Source organism: Megascapheus bottae, chromosome 19 (genome assembly GCF_031878675.1).
Source record: "Megascapheus bottae isolate mThoBot1 chromosome 19, mThoBot2.hap1, whole genome shotgun sequence".
NCBI classification, from domain to species: domain Eukaryota; kingdom Metazoa; phylum Chordata; class Mammalia; order Rodentia; family Geomyidae; genus Megascapheus; species Megascapheus bottae.
In genome coordinates this window covers 3,889,519-3,910,540 of record NC_143527.1, presented here as the reverse complement: position 1 = coordinate 3,910,540, position 21,022 = coordinate 3,889,519, and the positions used below count along the sequence as shown (strand labels likewise).

Here is a 21,022-nt window from a genome sequence, read left to right as displayed (position 1 = left end):
CTTTACTTATAGGTGTCACCAACTTTTGAATGTAGATCAAATGTTCTTCAGGGGATATAAAACAGTGTGCATTGAAATACTTCAATGCAGATTTTTGAATTGGCACCTCAAGGGGTTCTCCAAAGAGCAGCCTCAAGTTTTGCTGGTACAAAACCTTGAACTCCAAGGTTCAGTGCAGAAAATAATTCCCATAGCGGCATGTATCTGGAACTGTGCCACAGCTTTACCAAATTTCCTCTACTGATCACTTGGTGAATAGTTTTGGTATCACCATTGAGGATGCCTATTCTTTATTTGAAATATTTTTATTATCCCATGTACTTATTAAATATGTGTATATGTATATGCCCCTACATACATAATACACACACACACACACATATATATATATATGAGCTACTCCTCTTAATGACTCCACTCAGTTTAGCTTGATGTTATATTACTGAAATATCCCTCCATGGATTTCAGTGCCAATGTTTTCCTAAGGAGAGAACAGGATCATATCACTTTGTATATCTGGAAAGATTGTGGAGGGGCACTGAGCACCTTGTGAATAACTACAGGACATAGAAATGACAGTTTATAAACTTAATTTTTCTTCTAGTCATCACTGCTATTATGAACGGAAACTCTAGGTACTTTTATCCTTTTGAGATAGACTTACCTAAAAAGGAATAAGTGCCTATGAGAAATCCTAGTGATTAAAAAACTTGCTCATATGGCTAATTGGTTAAAAATAATCTTTGGTGCATCTATATTGAATTAAAGGTCATAAAAGTAAGCATGGGAATGAAGACATCAGTCATGTCAACATAATGAGGGGTACAATTTTATCACAAGAAAAAATTTACAGAAATATGCAGCTCAATAATGAAAAATAAACTTTATAATGCTCAACGCATTTTCTGTTCATCTGTTTACCCTATCAATTCATGTAAATAATTTTAAGTTGTATTTTGAGTTACTTTTGTAAGTTAGAGTACCCAGAATCTCCAAATTCTTTGATCTTTCTCTTACAAAATGACATGATTTTCTATTTACTTGTTTATGTTACCACAGGTGAAAATGGCTTTCTACTAGGGATATATGATAATGATTTATCCATCTGGTTTGTAAGACCTGACAGAATTGCAAACTATGAATTATAATAGGCTGGGTTTCTTTTCTGCTTAAAGAATTCAGTCGTTTGGAAACTGTGGGTAAACAGATTGATGAACCTCACAGTGCTGGAAAGCCACTGTCTTAATATACATTTAACATTTGAAAAGTGCATCCACTTACTTGCATTTTATAATGAGTGTTCAATTCAACAGAGATTGTATAAGCTTTTTTTTTTTTAAGTGTGTGTGGGTCGTGGGACTTGAACTCGGCCTGGGTGCTGTCCCTGAGCTCTTCAGCTCAAGGCTACCACTCTACCCCTGAGCCAAGCCCCATTTCCCATTTTCTAGAGGTTAACTGGAGATAAGAGTCTCAGTCCTTTTGTGCCTGGGCTGGCTTTGAACCTTGATCCTCAGATCTCAGCCTCCTGACTATCTAGGATTACAGGTGTGAACCACCACATCCAGGTGTACAGGCTTTTAATTGACTTTATCAAACACACTGTAGTCTCTAAGGTTTCATGTGTCACATGGTGCGTGAGTATAAGGCAAACAGTGCTATAATTGGAACCTAAAAGGGACGATGATGTCGAAGAAAAGGCTTTTCATTCTAAGGCAGCACACAACGTAATGTTTAGACGTCAAGTATTTAGGTGAAGCAACCTCAACACTGAAGACGGCTGGGGAAGGCTGGTGGAAATCATGTGTGCGTGGCCGTGTGTCTGTAAGCCAGGTATTCCTTAATCACTCAATAGAAGAAAACATTGCTCTTCACTCAAATTAAGAAATTATTGTACATTTTATATATTTATATAAAATTTACAAGGAGCAAGCATATGGCACAAAGAAATGGGAGAGTAACAGTGATATCTGGAGGATGCATGCTTTTTGTACAATGTGTCTGACAAAGAAGTTATTTCCCCAACTCAATTATCCAGTATTAACATGCAGGGTATTTTCTCAAACTGTCATATTGCTAAGAGCTTAATCAAAGACATTTCTACTGTAGAGGAAGAACGGTAAAATACTTGATTCCAAAAATAAAGAAAAAGAAAAAAAGAGAAAAAAAAGCCTATTCTGAAACTCAGTATCTCCCTTTGATTTAAAAAAAAAAAACACAACAAAAAAGGAACCAGGGATCTATAAGAAAGACCAAAAAGTGAAGTTTTTTTTCTTATTGCACTCTAGTGACTTTTCACTCTGTTTAATCATAAAGCATTACACGGTATAATCCATAAAACATCTAGCTGCTGTCTACAGGATCCACACGGTCACTTTTCATGGTACACGTTCAGAATCACCCCAACACCTACTGCTCTCAGGCAGTGCATATGGTAAAATAAAAAAAAATGCACAGTAACACAAGGCTCATCTGAAATCTTGTGGTGGCATGTTTGTTTTTTGTTTTTGTTTTTCTCACAGATCACATGATGTACAATTATGTAACAAAGACATAACATAGAAACAAAAGTAAAACTGACAGTAGAAAATAAACTGGAGATAGTCTTAGTCGGGAACTCATTTCTTCTTCAAGTTTCCAGTAAACCTCCCAATGGATTTAAAAACTAAGGAACACTTGGTGGCCAGCAACCAAATCAGGAAATGAAATGTCGTTTTCAACGGGGATGTCTCGTCGGAAGAATAACAAAGGTCTGTAATTCTCAAGTTTGAATAAAGGCAGTGGAATGGATTTAGAAATGTGTCCACTTTTCACAATTCACTATAGAATTTTCTTTTCACAGTCCCCATGTTTGTACAAAGAGTTCTTTCTGAAAGCAAAGCACAGATAAAACATTTTCTTCCAATGAAAAAAATGCATACAAAGACACCAGTTTATCAAGGTACTTTAGAGCCTGGCAATGCACTCAATCTAATTCAAGAATAGTAGCTAATAGGCTGGAAGGGTTTGGAGAAGTTTAGCAATCTAGAAAATTTAATTGGAGAACAATTAGGCTGATGCAGATAAAGACTAAGCTGGGAAAAGGAAGCCATTGCAATATGGAGACACGTGGGTGTACACACCCCCACACATCAGCTTCCTCTCTCACTGGCAAGCTTTCACATTTGATCTGATAACACTTGACCCTGCATACTGCATTTAAGCTACTTTACGCATGCAAAAAAAATAAGACTTCATAAATTTCATAATACCACCAGACACTTTGTGTTTGACTTTTGAATGGGAACGCCACATTACAGAAGTAATTACTAGTTTAGGACATCCATCTTATTTATGTTATATTAGGAATGGATGCTCCATTTTTCTTTCTACTCTGTAAACACGTGAGTTTGTTTGTTTGTTTGTTTCTTTCTTTCTTTCTTTTCTTTCTTTCTTTCTTTCTTTCTTTCTTTCTTTCTTTCTTTCTTTCTTTCTTTCTTTCTTTCTTTCTTTCTTTCTTTCTTTCTTTCTTTCTTTTTGCCAGTCCTGGGCCTTGAACTCAGGGCCTGAGCACTCTCCTTGGGCTTTCTCAAGGCTAGAGCTTTACCACTTGAGCCATAGCACCATTTCTGGCTTTTCATGAAGGTTAGGCAAGTACTCTACCACTAGACTAAACTCCCAGCTCAAACACTCGAGTTTCTTATGGTGCTTGTTTGAAGACAATTCATTAGGTCCAGTGTCTGTCTTTATTTTCAAATATGCTACACTCAGCTTATGAAGTCAGCATACGTTTAAATGACATTAAAGAACAATGCTGGATGGTAAGAACACAAATTTCTTCTAAAACCAGTCCTCATCATCACTGGATATAGCACATGTTTAGTTATGAAGTACAATGCACACATATCACAATAAATAATGAAACATCCCTCAGGCCCTGTGAAACTAGAAGACAACCGCAAGGGAACCATACAGAATGGAGGACATAGAGGGGGGAGGAGCCGAGGTATTCGCTTACCTTGCTTTTAGACCCTAGTGGTGTTGTATTCGGATTCATGTTTGCTTAGAGACCCAATGAGGCAGAACCTGGAAGGTGACAGCTAATCATTCAGCAAATCGTATTTGCACAAAGTACACACAGACATAAACACGCTTACTTAAAAGTATTCACACTGAAATTCATAAATAGTTGCTTGTAATGATCGCAATTTTCAAATATTGCTCAAAACTACATGCACAATCAATACAACCAAGATACTGTGGGTTTTGAGAATGCCTGGCAAATAATCCGGTTAATTCATAAAGCAAATGTAATAGAAGCAAGCATGCCAAACATAGTATAAATAATTTTGTAATTTAACTTCTCAGTGCCAAAATTTTACTCATTTTATGGCTGATAACATAACATAAATTATTTCATATGTATGGAAAAATAAACATAAATAAAATGTGTTTTAAAATAATAAGAAAATGAAATGTGTCCTTCTACAATATTACCTGTATTTATATATAAATATGCAGGCTTTTAGTATACCATACTATTATATGCAATTATGTGGTATGTGGAAGGTAATTATTTTCATTTTCAGGCATAAACTGGATGTGATACATTGCATAAATCTGTTATTTCTGCCTTAAAATTTCTCAACAAACTAAGATAGCCATCTGGAGAAGGCAGTTGTTTCCAATCTTAACATATGTAAACATGGATGATGGAGTCACTGTGGCCATGTGGAAGTGAGCTAGCTGGCCATGTCACCTACAGTATAAATTGCCAGCATTTTTTGAAAGATTAACTATATGAGCAGAGATGAAAACCAAGTTTCATTGGTATGCGTGAAGTTTCTCTTCACGTATCATGTGCAGGCGTGTGGGATTGTTCCAGAAGAATAAGGAGTGCTTTGGAAATGGGAAAAGAGGGAAAAGAAGTTGTGACAAAGAGTTCAACCATCACACTGAGGGCAGGGGAAAGGAGGAGGAGGAGGAGGAGGAGGAGAAGGAGGAGGAGGAGGAGGAGGAGGAGGAGGAGGAGGAGGAGGAGGAGGAAAGGGAGGAAGAGGAGGAGACGTGGAGGAGGAGGAGAGGAGGAGGAGGAGAGGAGGAGGAGGAAGAGGAGGAGGAGGAGAACAGGAGGAGGAGGAGGAGAACAGGAGGAGGAGGAGGAGAACAGGAGGAGGAGGAGGAGAACAGGAGGAGGAGGAGGAGAACAGGAGGAGGAGAACAGGAGGAGGAGAACAGGAGGAGAACAGGAGGAGGAGAACAGGAGGAGGAGAACAGGAGGAGGAGGAGGAGGAGGAATAGAAAAGGAGGAGGAGTAGAAAAGGAGGAGAAGGAGGAGTAGAAAAGGAGGAGGGGGAGAAGAAGAACAGGAGGAGGAGGAGAACAGGAGGAGGAGGAGAAGAAGAGGAGGAGGAGGAGAACAGGAGGAGGAGGAGAGGAGAAGGAAAGGAGGAGGAGGAGTAGAACAGGAGGAGGAGGAGAAGAACCGGAGGAGGAGGAGGAGGACAGGAGGAGGAGGAGAGGAGAAGGAAAGGAGAAGGAGGAGCACGAGGAGGAGGAGGAGGAGGAGGAGGAGAGGAGAAGAGGAGAAGGAGGGAAAGCAAAAGGTAGCAGTCCATGCTGTGCAGAGCTTTGAGTGTTTAAGTGACAACTGCTCTCAGACACAGGGAGGATACTGACCGCTGGACGGCTTTGTCGTGTCGGGACAGCCTGTGGCTGGTGGTGGGCACCTCGTCGAGCTCGTCCACGTCGCAGGCGTCCGTGGGGTCCTGGGAGTAGCTGTGTTTCATGACCAGGATGTTCCTCCGGGTCCCGGGCGGGAGGAGCGGCTTGGCGGGCTGGGCGGGCATCTCTGCCAGGATGGCCGCGTCTCTGGTGCTGAGGTTGCTGCGGCTGCCCTTCGCACTGGACAGCTGGGATCCACAGTGATGGTCGTGAATGCATTTGGAAGACGACCTCCGCAGCTGATGGTAATGTTCAAAGTCATCGGCTCCCTCGGCAAAGTCTGCCGTGGCTCCCGTCCCTCTGAGGGTGCAGAGCTCATAGTGCGGAGGCTCAAACACCTCCTGGAAAGCGGTCTGCTCAAAGTCTGACTTCCTTTGGACGTATTTTTTACGAGGCTGTTTGATCTGGACAATGACAGAAATGATAATAAGGATGATCACAATGCAGGAAGTCACGCCAATGACAGTCCCACTGGTGTTGGTGAGCTGGTCCAGCAGGCTGGTTTTCCTCTTCTCTGCAGGCAGGAGAGTGGAGACGACAGACAGACAGAACAGAACGAGAAACAACCCACCACGCGTTAATATCATGGTCACAAAGTATGCACAAAACTCTAACTAGGCGCGGCACAGAAGCCTCGCGGGCTTACGGGCACATAGAGGAATCGTTGAAAGTGCTCCTTTTTCCCAAGGGCCCCGTGTCTTCTCTTTGTTAAGTTATCCTATTGCCCAGAACCCCCACCATAAATAAGTATATGTGCATGTACAGTGTGATTGCATAAACACATGTAGGGGTACATGCATATATAAGATAAAAAACATGACAGATGGGAATAAACTGGCCATTTTGTAAGTGGTACATTACTTGCTTCTCTCAGTTATAAGGACGGGAATATGTCATGCTCTACTCATGCCCAGTTCGGTAACAGTGCTGGGGCAGTGTGTTTCAGGTTGACATAACAGCGTAGAATGTTATTGTACCAACCACATCCTGAATCTGACTTGAACAGGGTCATTCTGGAATGGGGGTTGAGGGGTTGCATGGATGCTTTCCCAAATTAAGTTGCCAAAAATGGCAAAAACAAAATTACTGAGGAGAGTTAACCAAGTCTGGTGGAACTCTGGTAAATGTCATGTGAGGATGTAGCAGTGGTGTAGTTAGATGAGAATAGCTGTTAGATTCCTTGATGGACAGACTGGCTCCCCTCTGCTCCTAAGTGCTCTGCAGCCAGCCCAAAGACAACTACACAGATGCCTTCTACAGATGCAGAAGGAGAACAGGCATTCTGTCTAAAGAAGAACAGAAAAAAACATGCCTAGTATCAGAAAGCAGATGAAGATCTCAAAATCAACTCTAGATAAAACAATCCTTGTCAGATAAGCAGCTGATGTAGTGTCCATAGAGTCAGAAGACAACCTCTTCAAACTTGTAAGAAAATGCAACCCAACAAGAAAACCCATAGGGCCACAACACAATACCCAGTGAAACAGGAAGTCCCTGCAGGTCCCACAGCCCAAATCCCTTAAAACAGAAATCATCACCCAACAACAAATACATCTGGGTCAAAAACTCCAATATCAAGAGAAACAAGGCTTGAAATGGAAATGATGGCACAGTCCAATAAACAAAAGTGAAGAAGCCAATGCTAGAAGGTCATCTTTAATAAAACATGGAAAGAAGCCCTGTAAGAAGCCTGAGATGGTTACATCTCTGTACAAAAAAAATAAAATAAAAGATTTTAAGCAAAATAACTACTGCCAATGAACGCAAGTGTAAGTAAATGTGATAGTAAGATGCAAATTTCATCTTCATTCTTCACTTATTTTTGAAAGTATTATATTACATAATTGACTGTTGGGGTGTAGCTTACAGAAATGCAATGCATGGGTGTAATATAAGTGAGGTTCATGGGAGCTGGGTTTCATGGAGAGAGACAAGAACAGGGGGCAATGCTAACTCACCAAGGCAAAGGGAACCAGAAATCTCATAAAAATAGCTGTATAACCAAAAATGGCAAGTATCTCTCAACATCTTTAAAATGAAGGTGTTACCCCATAAAGGTATAATATTGAGATAGAATAAGAAAATAGAGGTTGGGAGTTTGGCCTAGTGGTAGAATGTTTGCTCAGCATGCACAAAGCCCTGGATTTCCTTCCTTGGTACCACACACAGAGACAAATCTGGAAGTGGTGGTGTGTGTGGCTGAAGTGGTAGAGTGCTAGTTTTGAGCAAAAGGTGCTCAAGGGCAGTGCCCAGGCCCTGAATTCAAGCCCCAGGACTGGCAAAAATAAATAAAAGAATAAAAATATAAGAGAGAATACAGGTATGTAAGAATGATATTTCAATCTCTCTCTAGAACTCAGTATAAACATAAAATATATCCTGAGAAATACAGGTTGTTGTGAGCCTTGAAGCAAGCCAAAGCATGGGAAAAAAAACACTGAAAAATAAAGATGCTAGAGTAGAATATATTCATCCATTGCAAGATGTAATAAAAGATGACAAGAAAAAAAATGAAACGTAAGGATAATGGTGGATTTATAAGCTCAGCTCGATCAATAACAGTATTAAATATGAATAAACAGCTAGATGGTTATTAGACTAGATAAGAAATACATTCTAAGTCTACACTGTCTACAAAGATTTTTCTAAAAAAAAAAGATTTTTCTATCGGAAGCACAGAAAGACGGCAGGAACAGGATGCCGTTTTCAATATTGAGATCTGAGTGGCTAATTTCCAATGAAACACTATAGGAACATGGGTTTTACCAAAGTGTGTCATCTTAGGATGATAAAAGAGTGAGTCCATCAGGAAGAGAGACTGATTATAAACACGGAGCTGGCAACCAAGTGTAAAGAACCCTGCTAAAGAAATTCTGTGCATGCAAGGGGGGAAGTAGAAATGCAAATAAGGTATTTGAAAGTGTAACATCCTCTTTGCAGTAAGGTATAAAAGATTTGAGAAATTACAAAGAAGTAGCTAGAGCTGAAAGAGCCCTGTGCTCTGACCCTCTGCCAGTGTGGGGAAATGCACACGCGTTCAGCGCACAAGAGCGTCCTTCTAGCACCCTGCACCCCACGCTGAACGTTGTCACGAGCCTCAGTGAGTGAAAAGTGACCAGGGGCCATCACCAGAAGTGGTGTGTCCAACCCTCACGAGAAGACGGCAGAGAAAGTGACCTCCATCTCCTGCCTGGTAAACTGTCCGCTGCTCTTCTCATGCTTCTCTCCACAGAAGGCATTCTGCCACAGAATCCCGCACGGCAAGCAGAGAAGAACTGTGTCCCTGTCCCTTCGGTGCCTGTCCAGACCATTTAATACTGAACACCAGTCCATGTCCTACTTGGAACTTAATTACGTACAGCAGAATCAAAGCAAGGAAGCTCTCAAAGTGAACTTGGAGCTTCAACTGGAGGGGCTGAGAGGCGCTGGAGCTCTTTTCCATGGGAAAGAGGAACCAGCATTGAAGAGCAGAACCACTAGAAAGCACAACCTCCTGCCAATTGCTTCCACCCCTACTGTGTTGCCCAAGTGGACATTTGCTGGAGTGAGACCTGCAGCCCTGGGCTGGTCCTAAGAGCAACCTGGCCCACGGCCACATGCCCGGGTTCTCATGACACCCACAGGTCACTCGAGTCCAGAGCCTGCTGGTGAGTGAGGTTGGGCGAGGGAACGTGTTTGAGCGGGGGGGATCCAGGCGCAGGGACCCCAGGGCCCAGGGCTTTCCCTGCACCACAGGGGACTGTGCACAGGTCAAGGGCAGGCGGGTCATTACCTTTACAGTGGTTTTCATCCCACGGATACACACAGTTCTGGAGCCCGTTGCACACCAGCGTGTTGTTGATGCACATGTTGCTGTGACAGAAGAAGGTGTTGCCTTCGCAAGGAGCTGAAATCCAGAACAACAGACAAAACTGTGTCTCAGGCTCGGCAGGAAGCCATTCCCCAGGCACCAAGATCCAAAGGAGCATTGGCCACTGAGTTGGACAGAGAGCCCCGGGACTGTCCCCAGGGGTGGCTTGCCGGGTGGGGGTCAGGGGTGAGAACCCACCGGCTCCTTAGCTGAACAGGGGCTGCATTTTGTTTTTCAGTTGTGATGTTCATGGCACAAAAAAACGCATGTGCTGATGGAAACGAACCCCGCAGTTATACATGCAACAAGGAGGACACATTTTGTTCCTCTGTGTGTATCAAAACACTGAATGGGAACACTGGAATAATTCTGAAGAATGAATGCCAAATAGAGCTGGAAATAAAACACATAAAAGACCCTTACAACCTCATGCAATCTCTCTCTCACACACACACACGCACACACGCACCATGGAAATCCAAAACAAATGGAAAATTAGCCCTAGATAGCCTAAGAAAATATGTATTATGTCACAGAAATTTAGCATATTTGCAGTGATTTGATGACTTTGTTTACGTGTGTTTTCTACCATGCAGTAAGCATACATAATGACTAGATGACAAGTTACATCACCTATACGTTACTGGGAGATAAAAACTGAAGGACCTGCACAAGGTCACAAAATCTAGCTAGATGAGACTGTGTTTACAGTAAACACGGCACAGCAAATAAGATTTCTTTATCAGGAAAATGCCATTCGTTTCTTCAGAATAGCAATAACTATATATATCATTTGCCCAATGAACTATTGTGGATTGCAGTTTACAGAAATGTTTTAAAGCTGATTTCTGTTTTTTTTATCACCTTAATCACAGCACAGAACTCACAAAATGTAATTTGGGGTATTTAGGTACTTTAGTAATAGCTGTGAAATCCTTTTTACATATGGGCACCCTAGAAAAATGTATATTATAAAATAATCATGCTGATTCATCCATCAAGTATGATTATTAAAGGATCAATATCGCCAAAACCTGCTGTCACAATGATATTTCATTTTGTGTAACCATATGCCGTGAATATTTGAGGACAGTGGTGTACTGCCTCTGCTGTTATTAGAAATGTTCAGAGCAGTACTTTCCATATGAAACTGAGTGCATGTGACACTCTTCAAGGAACCCAGTTTGGACACGGAGAAGGGAAACCCTGACCATCTAAACTACACAAAGGCAGAGCTCACTCAACCAGCACGGTCCTTCCCCCAGCTGATAAAAACAGTGGCTTCTTCTCTGGTCATGTTCTCAAGTGTTTTGTTAGGCAGTAAAACAACATGAAGTCAGTTTGAAAATATACAGATAATTTGAGATAAGTCATTTGGAAAAGTGTCACACTTGACACTTCATTGACTTATCGATTTGTTCAGAGCAAACTATTATGATGTAAAATTTAATGACCTATTATCGTGAAAATCTGCCGTTCAGTATGGAACTAAATTTGAACTTCTGTAGCCAGCCATAATGGCTTTGGCAAAACGGACATGGTTGGTTAAGCAGATAATGAATATTGTCAACTTTGTGCACAGAGTATCAAGGAGTTTGCAGTAAATAGACTGCACTACTGCAAAATGCTTTGATGAAAAACAGTACTTAATGAATGGTTGTAGATGTGAAAATGTATTTATCCATCAAGAGAGGAATGTTTTAAAAAGGCACAGATATTTCTTGACCACCCATGATGTTTCAGAAATGGTCATTACTAAATAGCATGGCTTATTTAAAAATTGTTTTCATGATTAAAGTTTATTTATTAGTTATCAGGATCATAACTTGAACTAGACACCATGTATTTTTATTCAGTACATTTGTCAGTATTAATTTTTTATTTTTGTAAGTAATTCCTTTATTTTTTATTAAAGAATCTATTAACATTGATTTTTACATCATATTTCGTAATTTTAAACATATAACAGGAACTTGGCGTGAAATCCCATAGTGTGATTTTGGTTCTGCTGTTTAGTAATTATGAGCCCTCAGACTATTGCTTATTAGTGGATTATATGAACACAACAAGTAATGCAGGAATGCCAATAAATTTGATCCATGATGTTCACTTCTCATTATTAAAACAATATGCATAGGTGCATACTAATATTTTAGCCTAGGTTATGCTTCCAAACTTTTCTCCTCTATGTTAGTTGATTCTTGAGAATATTTAGACAAGTGGCAAGCACTAGAAACACACACACACACACACACACACACACACACACACATAATACCTCAGTGAAATCAAGCACACTTTTGTGGCTAAACACAGACCTACAACATGTCACACATGGACAGAAGAAATTTTGTCCTAGAGACACTACTACTGTATTCTGTTATTGTATGTATGATCATTTCACTCATAAATTTAAATATGCACCAGGCCATCAGATACACTCATTTTCCTCTTTCTGGAGAACGAAATGACACACTGCCTCCCAAATCGAGCCAGCCTCCTTACAGCTTTGCCTGGGACCCAGGGGACACCTGTACGTGCCCAGCACAGACAAGGCTAGCAAAATCCCCAGTGCTCTTCGAGGCAGGAAGTTATGTTCTTTGCGTCCTGAAACTCTCTGCATTTTGTGCAGAATGAAAAGCTTAGAGATACTGTGTGGCAACTCCCCTCCCCTCCCAACCTGTCTACATACTTTAATTCAAATAAGTTTAATTCTACTTATGTAACATCTTGTAGACAAGGTAAAACAACCATAAGCCTGGAAAATATTACCCTAGAGATGAAAAATATCATTGTAAGGATAAAAAAATCTCCATCCTTAAGGTAGTATAGAATATTTGGGGAATTTAAGATGCAAATTTTGATTCAAAATGAAGCTTAATTAGAGAATATAAATTTTCATGAAAAGAAAAACAAGCATTAAACAAAACATTCAATTTTATACTTCACAGTTTTTAACCAAGTGATAAATTTTGTATACCTTTATTTTGTCATATTTAAAATAGTGAATGTAAAATCTATTTTCCTGGATGCTGCCTCACTGAACTTTTGTTTTTGAATACTGTTGTTCTCATGCTGACCAGAAGGGGGCAGGCGTCTATCAGCTTTCATGGAAACACATTAAGGTTTGATAATGTGTTTATTAAACTCTGTACCTACATTTCACCAACTTTTTAAACACATTAATTAGTAGGAGACAACAAGATAATTTTGAGTGTATTTCATTTACAGAGGAGAGGACAAAAGGAAGTCTGAAAGTCACAAGCCTTGGTATCATTATATCAAAGCGACTATGGATTAACTGTGCTTTGCAGGGTCAGTTTTGATTCTCTAATAATGAGATTTTAATTTCTTAATAGCTATTTTAGATCTGCAGAAACTACTGTTCATTCTAGGGGGATCTTTCTATTAAAAAAAAGAAACAACAACAACAACCAGAAGTCCATTCAATCTTCTCCCTGAAACACAGCTAGGCCCAACACTTGGGTTTGTGGGTATGTACATTCCAGCTGGAGGCCCTCACCACAGGAACCACAGCCTGTACCAGAAGGGAGAGGTTGGATAGTATGTTCTTGGGACATCAGTAACTCAGCCTGGCCTCCGCCTGCCAGCATTCCTAACACACACTGCCTTTGCTGCTGGCTCCCCTGGTTCTCTTCTGTTAACTCCTAGGATCGGAGCCTTCTCCCATTTCCCCTCAGCTCCTCATCTGCTAATAAAGGAACAGCCTCCCCACCCCAGGACCTAAGAGCCCCTCCCTGACGGGGCCCTACTCACTCCTGTGCACCTCCTACCTCCGCTTTGCAATGACAATTCTTCATCAGGTCCTCAACCACTGCTTTGAAAGGCACAGGGACCTGACAAGAGCGGAAATGACTCGGGCTTTGTTTGCCTCTTCCTCCTTTACTTCTAGGGTTTACCTTTGATCCGCCTTTCTGATCTTCAGGAGTAAATGAAACACACATCCACACATCGTTAAGTCACGACCTGGGACTGCACGGCAGGACACGCTAGTGCTCTTTCCTTCAAGGTAGGTGTCTGCGGTAATTCTTCTGTTGGCTCCGGTCCAGTTCTGTCATCACAGTTCTCTCCACCTTCCCTTCTCTGTTTCCTGGGTGGCCTCTGCTGGGTGCTGACCCCAGGCCTTTGACTTGGGCTCATCCTCCCCCCCCCAAACCATTTTTCTGATAACTCAACTTTCCATGAACATTCAAATTCCCACCTAGCCTCTGCACGGGGAACTGTGGTATTAGAGAATACTAGGATTGGGTTTGCCCAACAGAGGAGCAGCCTTCAACAGCTCAGTGCCTTTCTTCCCTAGGCACCAGCGGGCAAACCGTTATTTCATGGGGTCCACAGAGAGACTGCGTGCACTGGCTGCTGCCACCAGAAGTGTGGAGGTCAGAAAGCAGAAATGAGGCGAACCCTCCAAATCCATCCCACTCCACAGTCCTCTCCGTAGGCAAGGATTCCCAGGTGCTGGGAACCATCTCTTCTGGCTCTGATGTGGCTCACCCACCCCCCTGTCTTCCCCACAAGTACCCGTGTGGCTCATTTTGGGCTTGGTTTTTATTTTTAGGATTTGACCCTTTCCCTGGATAAATAACCAACAGAAGATTTCTTTTTTTCATTTGAGAAGCTGGATTTAAGAAAAAAAATTAATTAACACTACATAGGTGTACAGAGTGGCTACCATTATACAGCCAGGTTTTGAGTACAATGATTCTCAGTCAATGTCATCTCTTTCTTCCCTCTCCATTTCCCCTTCCTATTCTTACCCTCAGTTACACAGACTGGATTTAAAATGTATAGCTTGGTGCTTCCTGTCATTGTGGTTATGATATTCTAATGACAGTTAAAAGGAAGGCTAAAGTACAAATGTAAAATATAGCTGGGTGCCAGTGTCTTACCACCACAATCCCTGCTACTCAGGAGGTTGAGATCTGGGGATGTCAGTGCCCAGATTGGAAAGTCCATGAGATTCTTTTCTCCAACTAACAAAACACCAAAACAGGAGCTATGGCTCAAGTGGTAGTCCTAACTTTGAGCACAGAGGCTCAGGACAGAGCCTATACCCTTAGTTCAATCCGCAGGACTGCACATATACTGAGCTGTGCACAAGAAATACTTTTTTCCCAAAATAAATGGAAAATCTTCTCTACCACCTCATTTTGAGTTAATATGGCCCTGAGAATATGCAATTAGAAGAAATGACATCCTACTTGAAAAATGATGACCAAATAGAGGCCAAGAATAGATTTTTTTTACATTTTATCTTCCTGTCCTTTATCATCTTCATATTTGTTTGGAAAAATCAATGATTGTCTCTAAAACTTTCTGTTCCAATGTGACTACGTTATCAGTCAAAAAAAACCCTCTCAACATCATCAAAGAGAAGCCTATCGTAATCATCTTTGTTCGAATATAAGGGAGTGTGCTCACAAAATTTCAAGTGAATCTCACATATGAATAGCAGATACTTCTCCAATGTGGGGCCAAGATTTCCAATTCACACTGCTCTAAATGATAATAGATACAGAAAGAGAAAAGCATTTTCATCTGAAAACTATATTCTATTATTAGAGACAATTTTCTTCTTCTTATATGGTGTCAACCTCACCATAAAGTATTTATTTTCTTTTCAGTCCAGTAATGTACTATCTATGTTGTGCTATCATTATATCTGCCTGGACTCAACTGCCCAATGGCTTTGCATCACATACCAATAGACATTAAAATCATAACAAACAATGCCATATTGCTTCTGAAAGCTGGTTATTTTTAGGCACTGGACATGTGGTCTGGGTTTGTTTCTATGACTGATTTATGTAAGTCTGTGACAGTTGGTTAGTTTACACACATTATTCTTCTAAAGGTACAATATTTGGCCTCACTGTGGAACATGCCAAGTTTGCCAGAAAGCAAACTTCAAGTAAATAAAGATGAATGCCAACCGTGAACACATCCCATTGCCTCAAGTTTCTGATTCTTCTTCAGATCCTAATGGCTCAAGATAATAGCTCTCACTGTATAGCACATAATTTTGGTAACAGCTGTCAAGCTACAGTTGCTGCAAAATCAGAATCAGAATGACTTGATACACATTATCCCCAAGCATCCTGCCAAGACTTATAGCTTCACGGCCATGGGTCCCTTTCAGAGCAATACTTTGCCAAAGGCATCACTGCTCTAAAACTTTTCACACTATTTGCTGTTAGGATATGAGTAGATACAGAATTTATTCAAATTAGGACAATTATGTTGCTTTATAAATGGAGCAATTTAACTTGAAGTATTATATCAACTTAACTATTTCAATAAGCTATGCGCCTATGCACATGAAACCTCATGACTAGCTCAAGGTTTTTCCTCATGGTACAAGTGCAATTGGGGAAAAGTCTGAAAAGAAGAAAGAAAGGCAGTATTATGAACCACTATGTTGGGTTGAAACCCAACGGTAGTAATAATAAAGAAAAATGTACAAATATAAATAGAATACTGAGAAGTTATTTGGATCAAGATGCATTGTATTTAGAAACTGACATATTGAATTGAAATACCTTTGGACAACTCTCTTTTTTTAAAGGGAAGAAGGAACGAAGGAACGAAGGAAGGAGGGAGGGCAAGGAGGGAGGGAGGGAGGGAGGGAGGACAGGAGAAAACTTATAAAGATACACAATTGTTAAGTGAATAACATTTTTTGCAAGTCCCAGTAACTGAACTCAGGGCCTGAGCATTGTCCTTGGGTTTTCCTCAAGGCTAGTGCTCTACTACTTGAGCCATAGCACCACTTCCAGCTTTTTTTCGAGGAATCGAACCCCAGTCTTTGTGCATGCTAGGCATGTGCTCTACTACTAGGTCAAACTCTCAGCCATGAATAACATTTTTAAAAGAAAGAGATGGAGAGAGGAAATAGGGTAGGAAAGAACAGAGAAAAGAGAGGGAAAAGAAAGCCAGGGTTATCCTGGAAGATAACAACATTTTGCATATTTTCCCTTTCCTGCATAGTGAAATTGTACTTGAGCATAAAAAGTATTAGGTAACAAAATTCCAAAATGTAATTTCTCTATCAGATAGATATAATATTGGATGTCTTGTACTGGCTGTTCCCTCATTAACAGATAGAAACATTGCAAACTTTCCCTGCCTTCTTTCAGTGTCTCCCATTTTCTGGAAAAGAGATTGAGCACTGTAGTCCAGGCAATGCAATTAAGAAAGTGATGCTGCATATACATTGGCAAGTATTCATCATTCAACTAAATCATCTGTTTAAACAGTAAAATACTCATTTTTACAAATGGCTAATTTGTGAGTCTATTTCTGCAAATGTTTAAAATTTTTAAAATAAAATTCCCAATGCATCAATATTTGCCAAAATTACAGATACATCTTTATGAAATATCCCCACCTTGCATTTGTTTCTTTTAACAACAAAAAATGGTAAGTCAGAAGAATAAGTTCTTTAAACAGCAGAATACTTATTCATCAAAAATTAGAAACAAAGACGTGTTTAGATGTACCATTATGGTTCACATTGTGTATCTCAGGCAAAAGCAAATGAGTCATGTCATCCATGTCAATATGTAAAGAATATATGTATGTTCCTACAACCACTTAACTAGTTCTTTAAGCTAGCAATTTTCCATTTTGCCTCCATTACTTTAAACATATCTATTACAAATATGTATTTCTAGAAGTGAGACTGTTAAGATTAAAAAAACTGAAGCCTCAACTCTGTCTTCCATTTTAGGTTTTTGTCCCCCCGCACCATGGGTGGTAAAGGATCTTGAATTGAGGATCCCCAACCTTTCTCTTTCTGTTTCCACCACCCCTACCTTCCCCTGGCCCTCAGAGCTGCCACACATTTGCTTCTGGCTTTTTGCTAGTCAATTGGAGATGAGATCTTAGGAATATTTCTGCCTAGAATAGCTTAGAACTGGGATCCTAAGATTACGGCACTGCCCAGCTTCCTACTTTCCTGAGAGCTAAAACTCACTTTCCTATCTAAAATGCTTCACTTCACCAAGCTGGCCTCTCCCTGGACATTTACTTCTTTTGTAAATTATTCATTTGATTTACTTCAGTTCCCAAACCAAATATCAATCTTTTCTTACTGTCATCTTTTTTTTGTTTACTGTCACTTCTTATGCTTGCGAAGAAAAAAATATTTACTTTGTATTTTTGTCTTGCCATTTGTTCTCAAGTTCATTTTCCCTGTTTATGCACACTATGAATTTTTATATTAGTACCTATTTCACCAAGAGTGATATTTTTTATCCGTATCATGTATTATTCTGTTTTATGCCAAAATATGGCATATCATCAGTTATTTTCTCAGTTTGGTTTGTGTACTGTTGATATTTTAATCTATGCCATCTGGTATTTATGTTGCTCTATGACATACATAAGTAAATACTTCTCATATTAATAAAGTATTTCTAGTCTTTGAGAAACACATCATTTCACAGTGGTGACACATCAGCTTATAGTCTAGACTCTCATAATTGATAACAGTGCATCATCCAGTACACAAAGTTTTGTTGGCAAAATACAGAATTCCTATACCACTTCTGGACTTGTAATTAATGGCACTTGGGTCTTATTTTTCAGAGGAAAAAGTATTTTTATTGGAAAAAAACACTATAACATTTAATAAGATATATGGTGCTTATTCTGTCCTTTGGATTCTTTATATAGAGACAACTGTGAATTAGAAAAATATACTAATTCAGTTTCTCATAACCAAAACATACAGAAAGCCAGCCTGCTTTCCATGTGAAAATAGATGGGAAAGATAAGTCTGAACAGAAAATAATTGTATTCATACTTCATCTCATAGCTTTCCTGAAAACTGAACTTGTACAGTAGGGTTTAAATCATGGTCTGGAATCTTTTTCTATAAAACCTGTCAAATCGAAGACATTAAAATAGTGACATCTATACTTCACTATTTAAAAATTAAGGATCTGCACTGCAGGACAGAATAATACATACATACATACATACATACATACATACATTTATTTATTTATTTTGCTGGTCCTTGGGCTTGAACTCAGAGCCTAGACACTACCCCTGTGTCTCTCTGTACTCAAGCCAAGTGCTCTACCACTTGAATCACAGTACCACTTCCGGCTTTTTCTGAGTATTTTATTGGAGGTAAGAGTCTCCTGCACTTTCTTGACATGCTGGCTTCATGTGATCTTCATACCTCCGTTTCCTGCACAGCTAGGATTTTGGGAGTGAGCCATTGGCTCACAGAATGCTGTTTTTATAAGACAAGAAAGGAAGGCAGATGATACCATATTCTAGATAAGAGCAGACCCCAAAGTCACCGGCCCTCACCCATCAGAGACAAATAGCAGATGACTAGAGATGAAAGCGGGAGGACATCCACAATCCAGGACGAGAATCGGGCTCTGCAGCAGGAAGGGAGTGGAGTTGGTGGGAGCAGGAGCAGAAATCAAGGTAAGGCTTAACGTGTTCAGAACAAGTGGGCCTGGGGAGGAGGCTGAACACAGGAGGGCTGGTCTTTGCCCAGCTCCATGGCAGACGGACATGTCCGCATGAACAGTCACTGGATGGCTGAGCAATCCCTCAGCTTTCAGGTTCCCGTTGGTGCTTATGTCTTCTGAGTTACCAACCTGGAAGTGGTGATCATGAAATATATTGTCATGTTCACCACTCATCATCAGACAACATCCACTTGTTATTGTATGTGTCTGACATGCAGAAGGGAAAGGATTGAGGTGGGTTTCCGCCTTTAGAGACTCACAGAGTTTACACTTCGACATGGTGGTGCGCGGCTGTAAGTCCAGCTACTCTGGAAATGGAGGGGAAAAGATTGCAGTGCACATACAACTCAAGCAAAAGCACAAAGCCTTATCTGGAAAAAAATATGTAAAAAAAATGTGTTGAGTCTGGATTTGACTGTGTGGATTCAAGGAAAGTATGCTACTCACTTACTAAGCCATTGGTATTTTTGTGTGCTGTAAATGGGAATTGAAGAGCCACTAAGTAACCAAGGCACCTCAGAAGTCAGAGCAATGCCTCATCGGTGATATCCAACTTTTCCTAACACTGCAGATTCATGTTTGAGACACAGGTTGAAACTGACCCGGCAGGTGACACAACTCATAGGGCCACATTTCACCATGGTCTCCACTTTTTTCCATCATGAACCATGAATTATTGCCAAAAATGCAATTCTATAATTACTAAGAATACTCAAATTAAAATTATGTTACTTGAGATACTTTCAAATTGGTATGTGTTTCCAGAAGAGGATCAAACTTACCCTAAGAAAATGATACAGCCAGGCGCCTATAATGCTGGCTCCTGGAGAGGCTGAGACGTGAGGCTGCAGGACCAGCAGAGGCCACCACTCAGGATGACCCAGCTTTCTCATGCTACACACGTGGGTGCGTGTGCTCTGATCACTGAGAGTTTGGCATCGCATGTATGAAGCTGCATTACTGTGACAAAGTAAGTGGACAACCTCTTCTTACTTGAAGACTGTGAGAATGTGCGGTAGACACAGTGAACAGTGCTGCACAGGTCAAAACAAACCACTCCCTTCGGAAATGTCCTGGGGGATTGAGAGGCTGTGTCAGGCCTCCTCCTCTGGGCTCTGATCCCGCGGGGGGCTGGCGGGTGTAATCTCAGCCTCCCTCGGTCTTCCACTGGACCTCGTGGCAGACTCACCCTGGGAAGTGGAGTTTTCCATGTGTGAATCCTGGGATGAGCTGGGAGCATTCGGATTCTTAAGAGGGGTCAGTGGGAGTTAACTGCAAGGTACACTGCCATGTCACCACCCCACCAGTGACCCCTTCCCTCTTGTCCGGAGGGGTGGACACCCTGTCATATGTACAAACAGCACCTGGGCCTCTGGATAACCGAGTCACCTAAAGATTCCCAGAAATCCAAAGGTACTAAAACCCAGACTTCGGTGGCACATGTCACAGGTGCACAGCAGGGGAGCAGCCGCCACATGTGAGCTCGACTGACCCCAAAATCAGATGATCCACTGCAGAATTCAAAGGAACCTTGACTTCTAGATGCTTCGCTCGCTGACCTTTCTCCCGACTGTCTGAACCATAGTGTGTAGTCATACTCTTTGTAGACATCCTTTCTGATTTTCTTTTCTTTTTTCTTCCTTTTATTATCTTTAAGTAGTTGTACAAAGGAGTTGCCATTTAACAAAGCAGTTATCTTGATTAACATCACCTTGCATCATCACCCAGTCCCTCCCTCCCCTCCCCATCCCTTCTCTCACCCTTCTTAATTTTGTAGGCTATACATCGGGTTCCTGACTGCATTTCCTCCCTCCTCTTCCCTACCCCTCTCAGTTCATGTGATCTGAACACTTCCCCGTAAACAGTATTCGGGGATTCTCTACAATCTATAAACATTGCTCTTACCTTTGAAGAATTAATCGGTGTCTGAGAAAGTTTCCACCTTTTCAACAAAAAC

General features: G+C 40.8%; 1 protein-coding gene across 1 annotated transcript in view; it reads right to left on the bottom strand.

Annotated features, from left to right (window-relative positions):
* Positions 1–3,975: 3,975 nt before the first annotated feature.
* The window catches only part of Neto1 (neuropilin and tolloid like 1), a 98,531-nt gene continuing 81,484 nt past the window's right edge, over positions 3,976–21,022 (bottom strand). The window contains exons 8-10 of the mRNA XM_090353549.1: positions 9,473–9,586; positions 5,656–6,214; positions 3,976–4,062 (exon numbers count right to left, since the gene is read on the bottom strand). Coding sequence (XP_090209675.1) covers positions 4,002–4,062; positions 5,656–6,214; positions 9,473–9,586 — 734 coding nt within the window. The 3' untranslated portion in view covers positions 3,976–4,001. The remainder of the gene's footprint in view (positions 4,063–5,655; positions 6,215–9,472; positions 9,587–21,022) is intronic.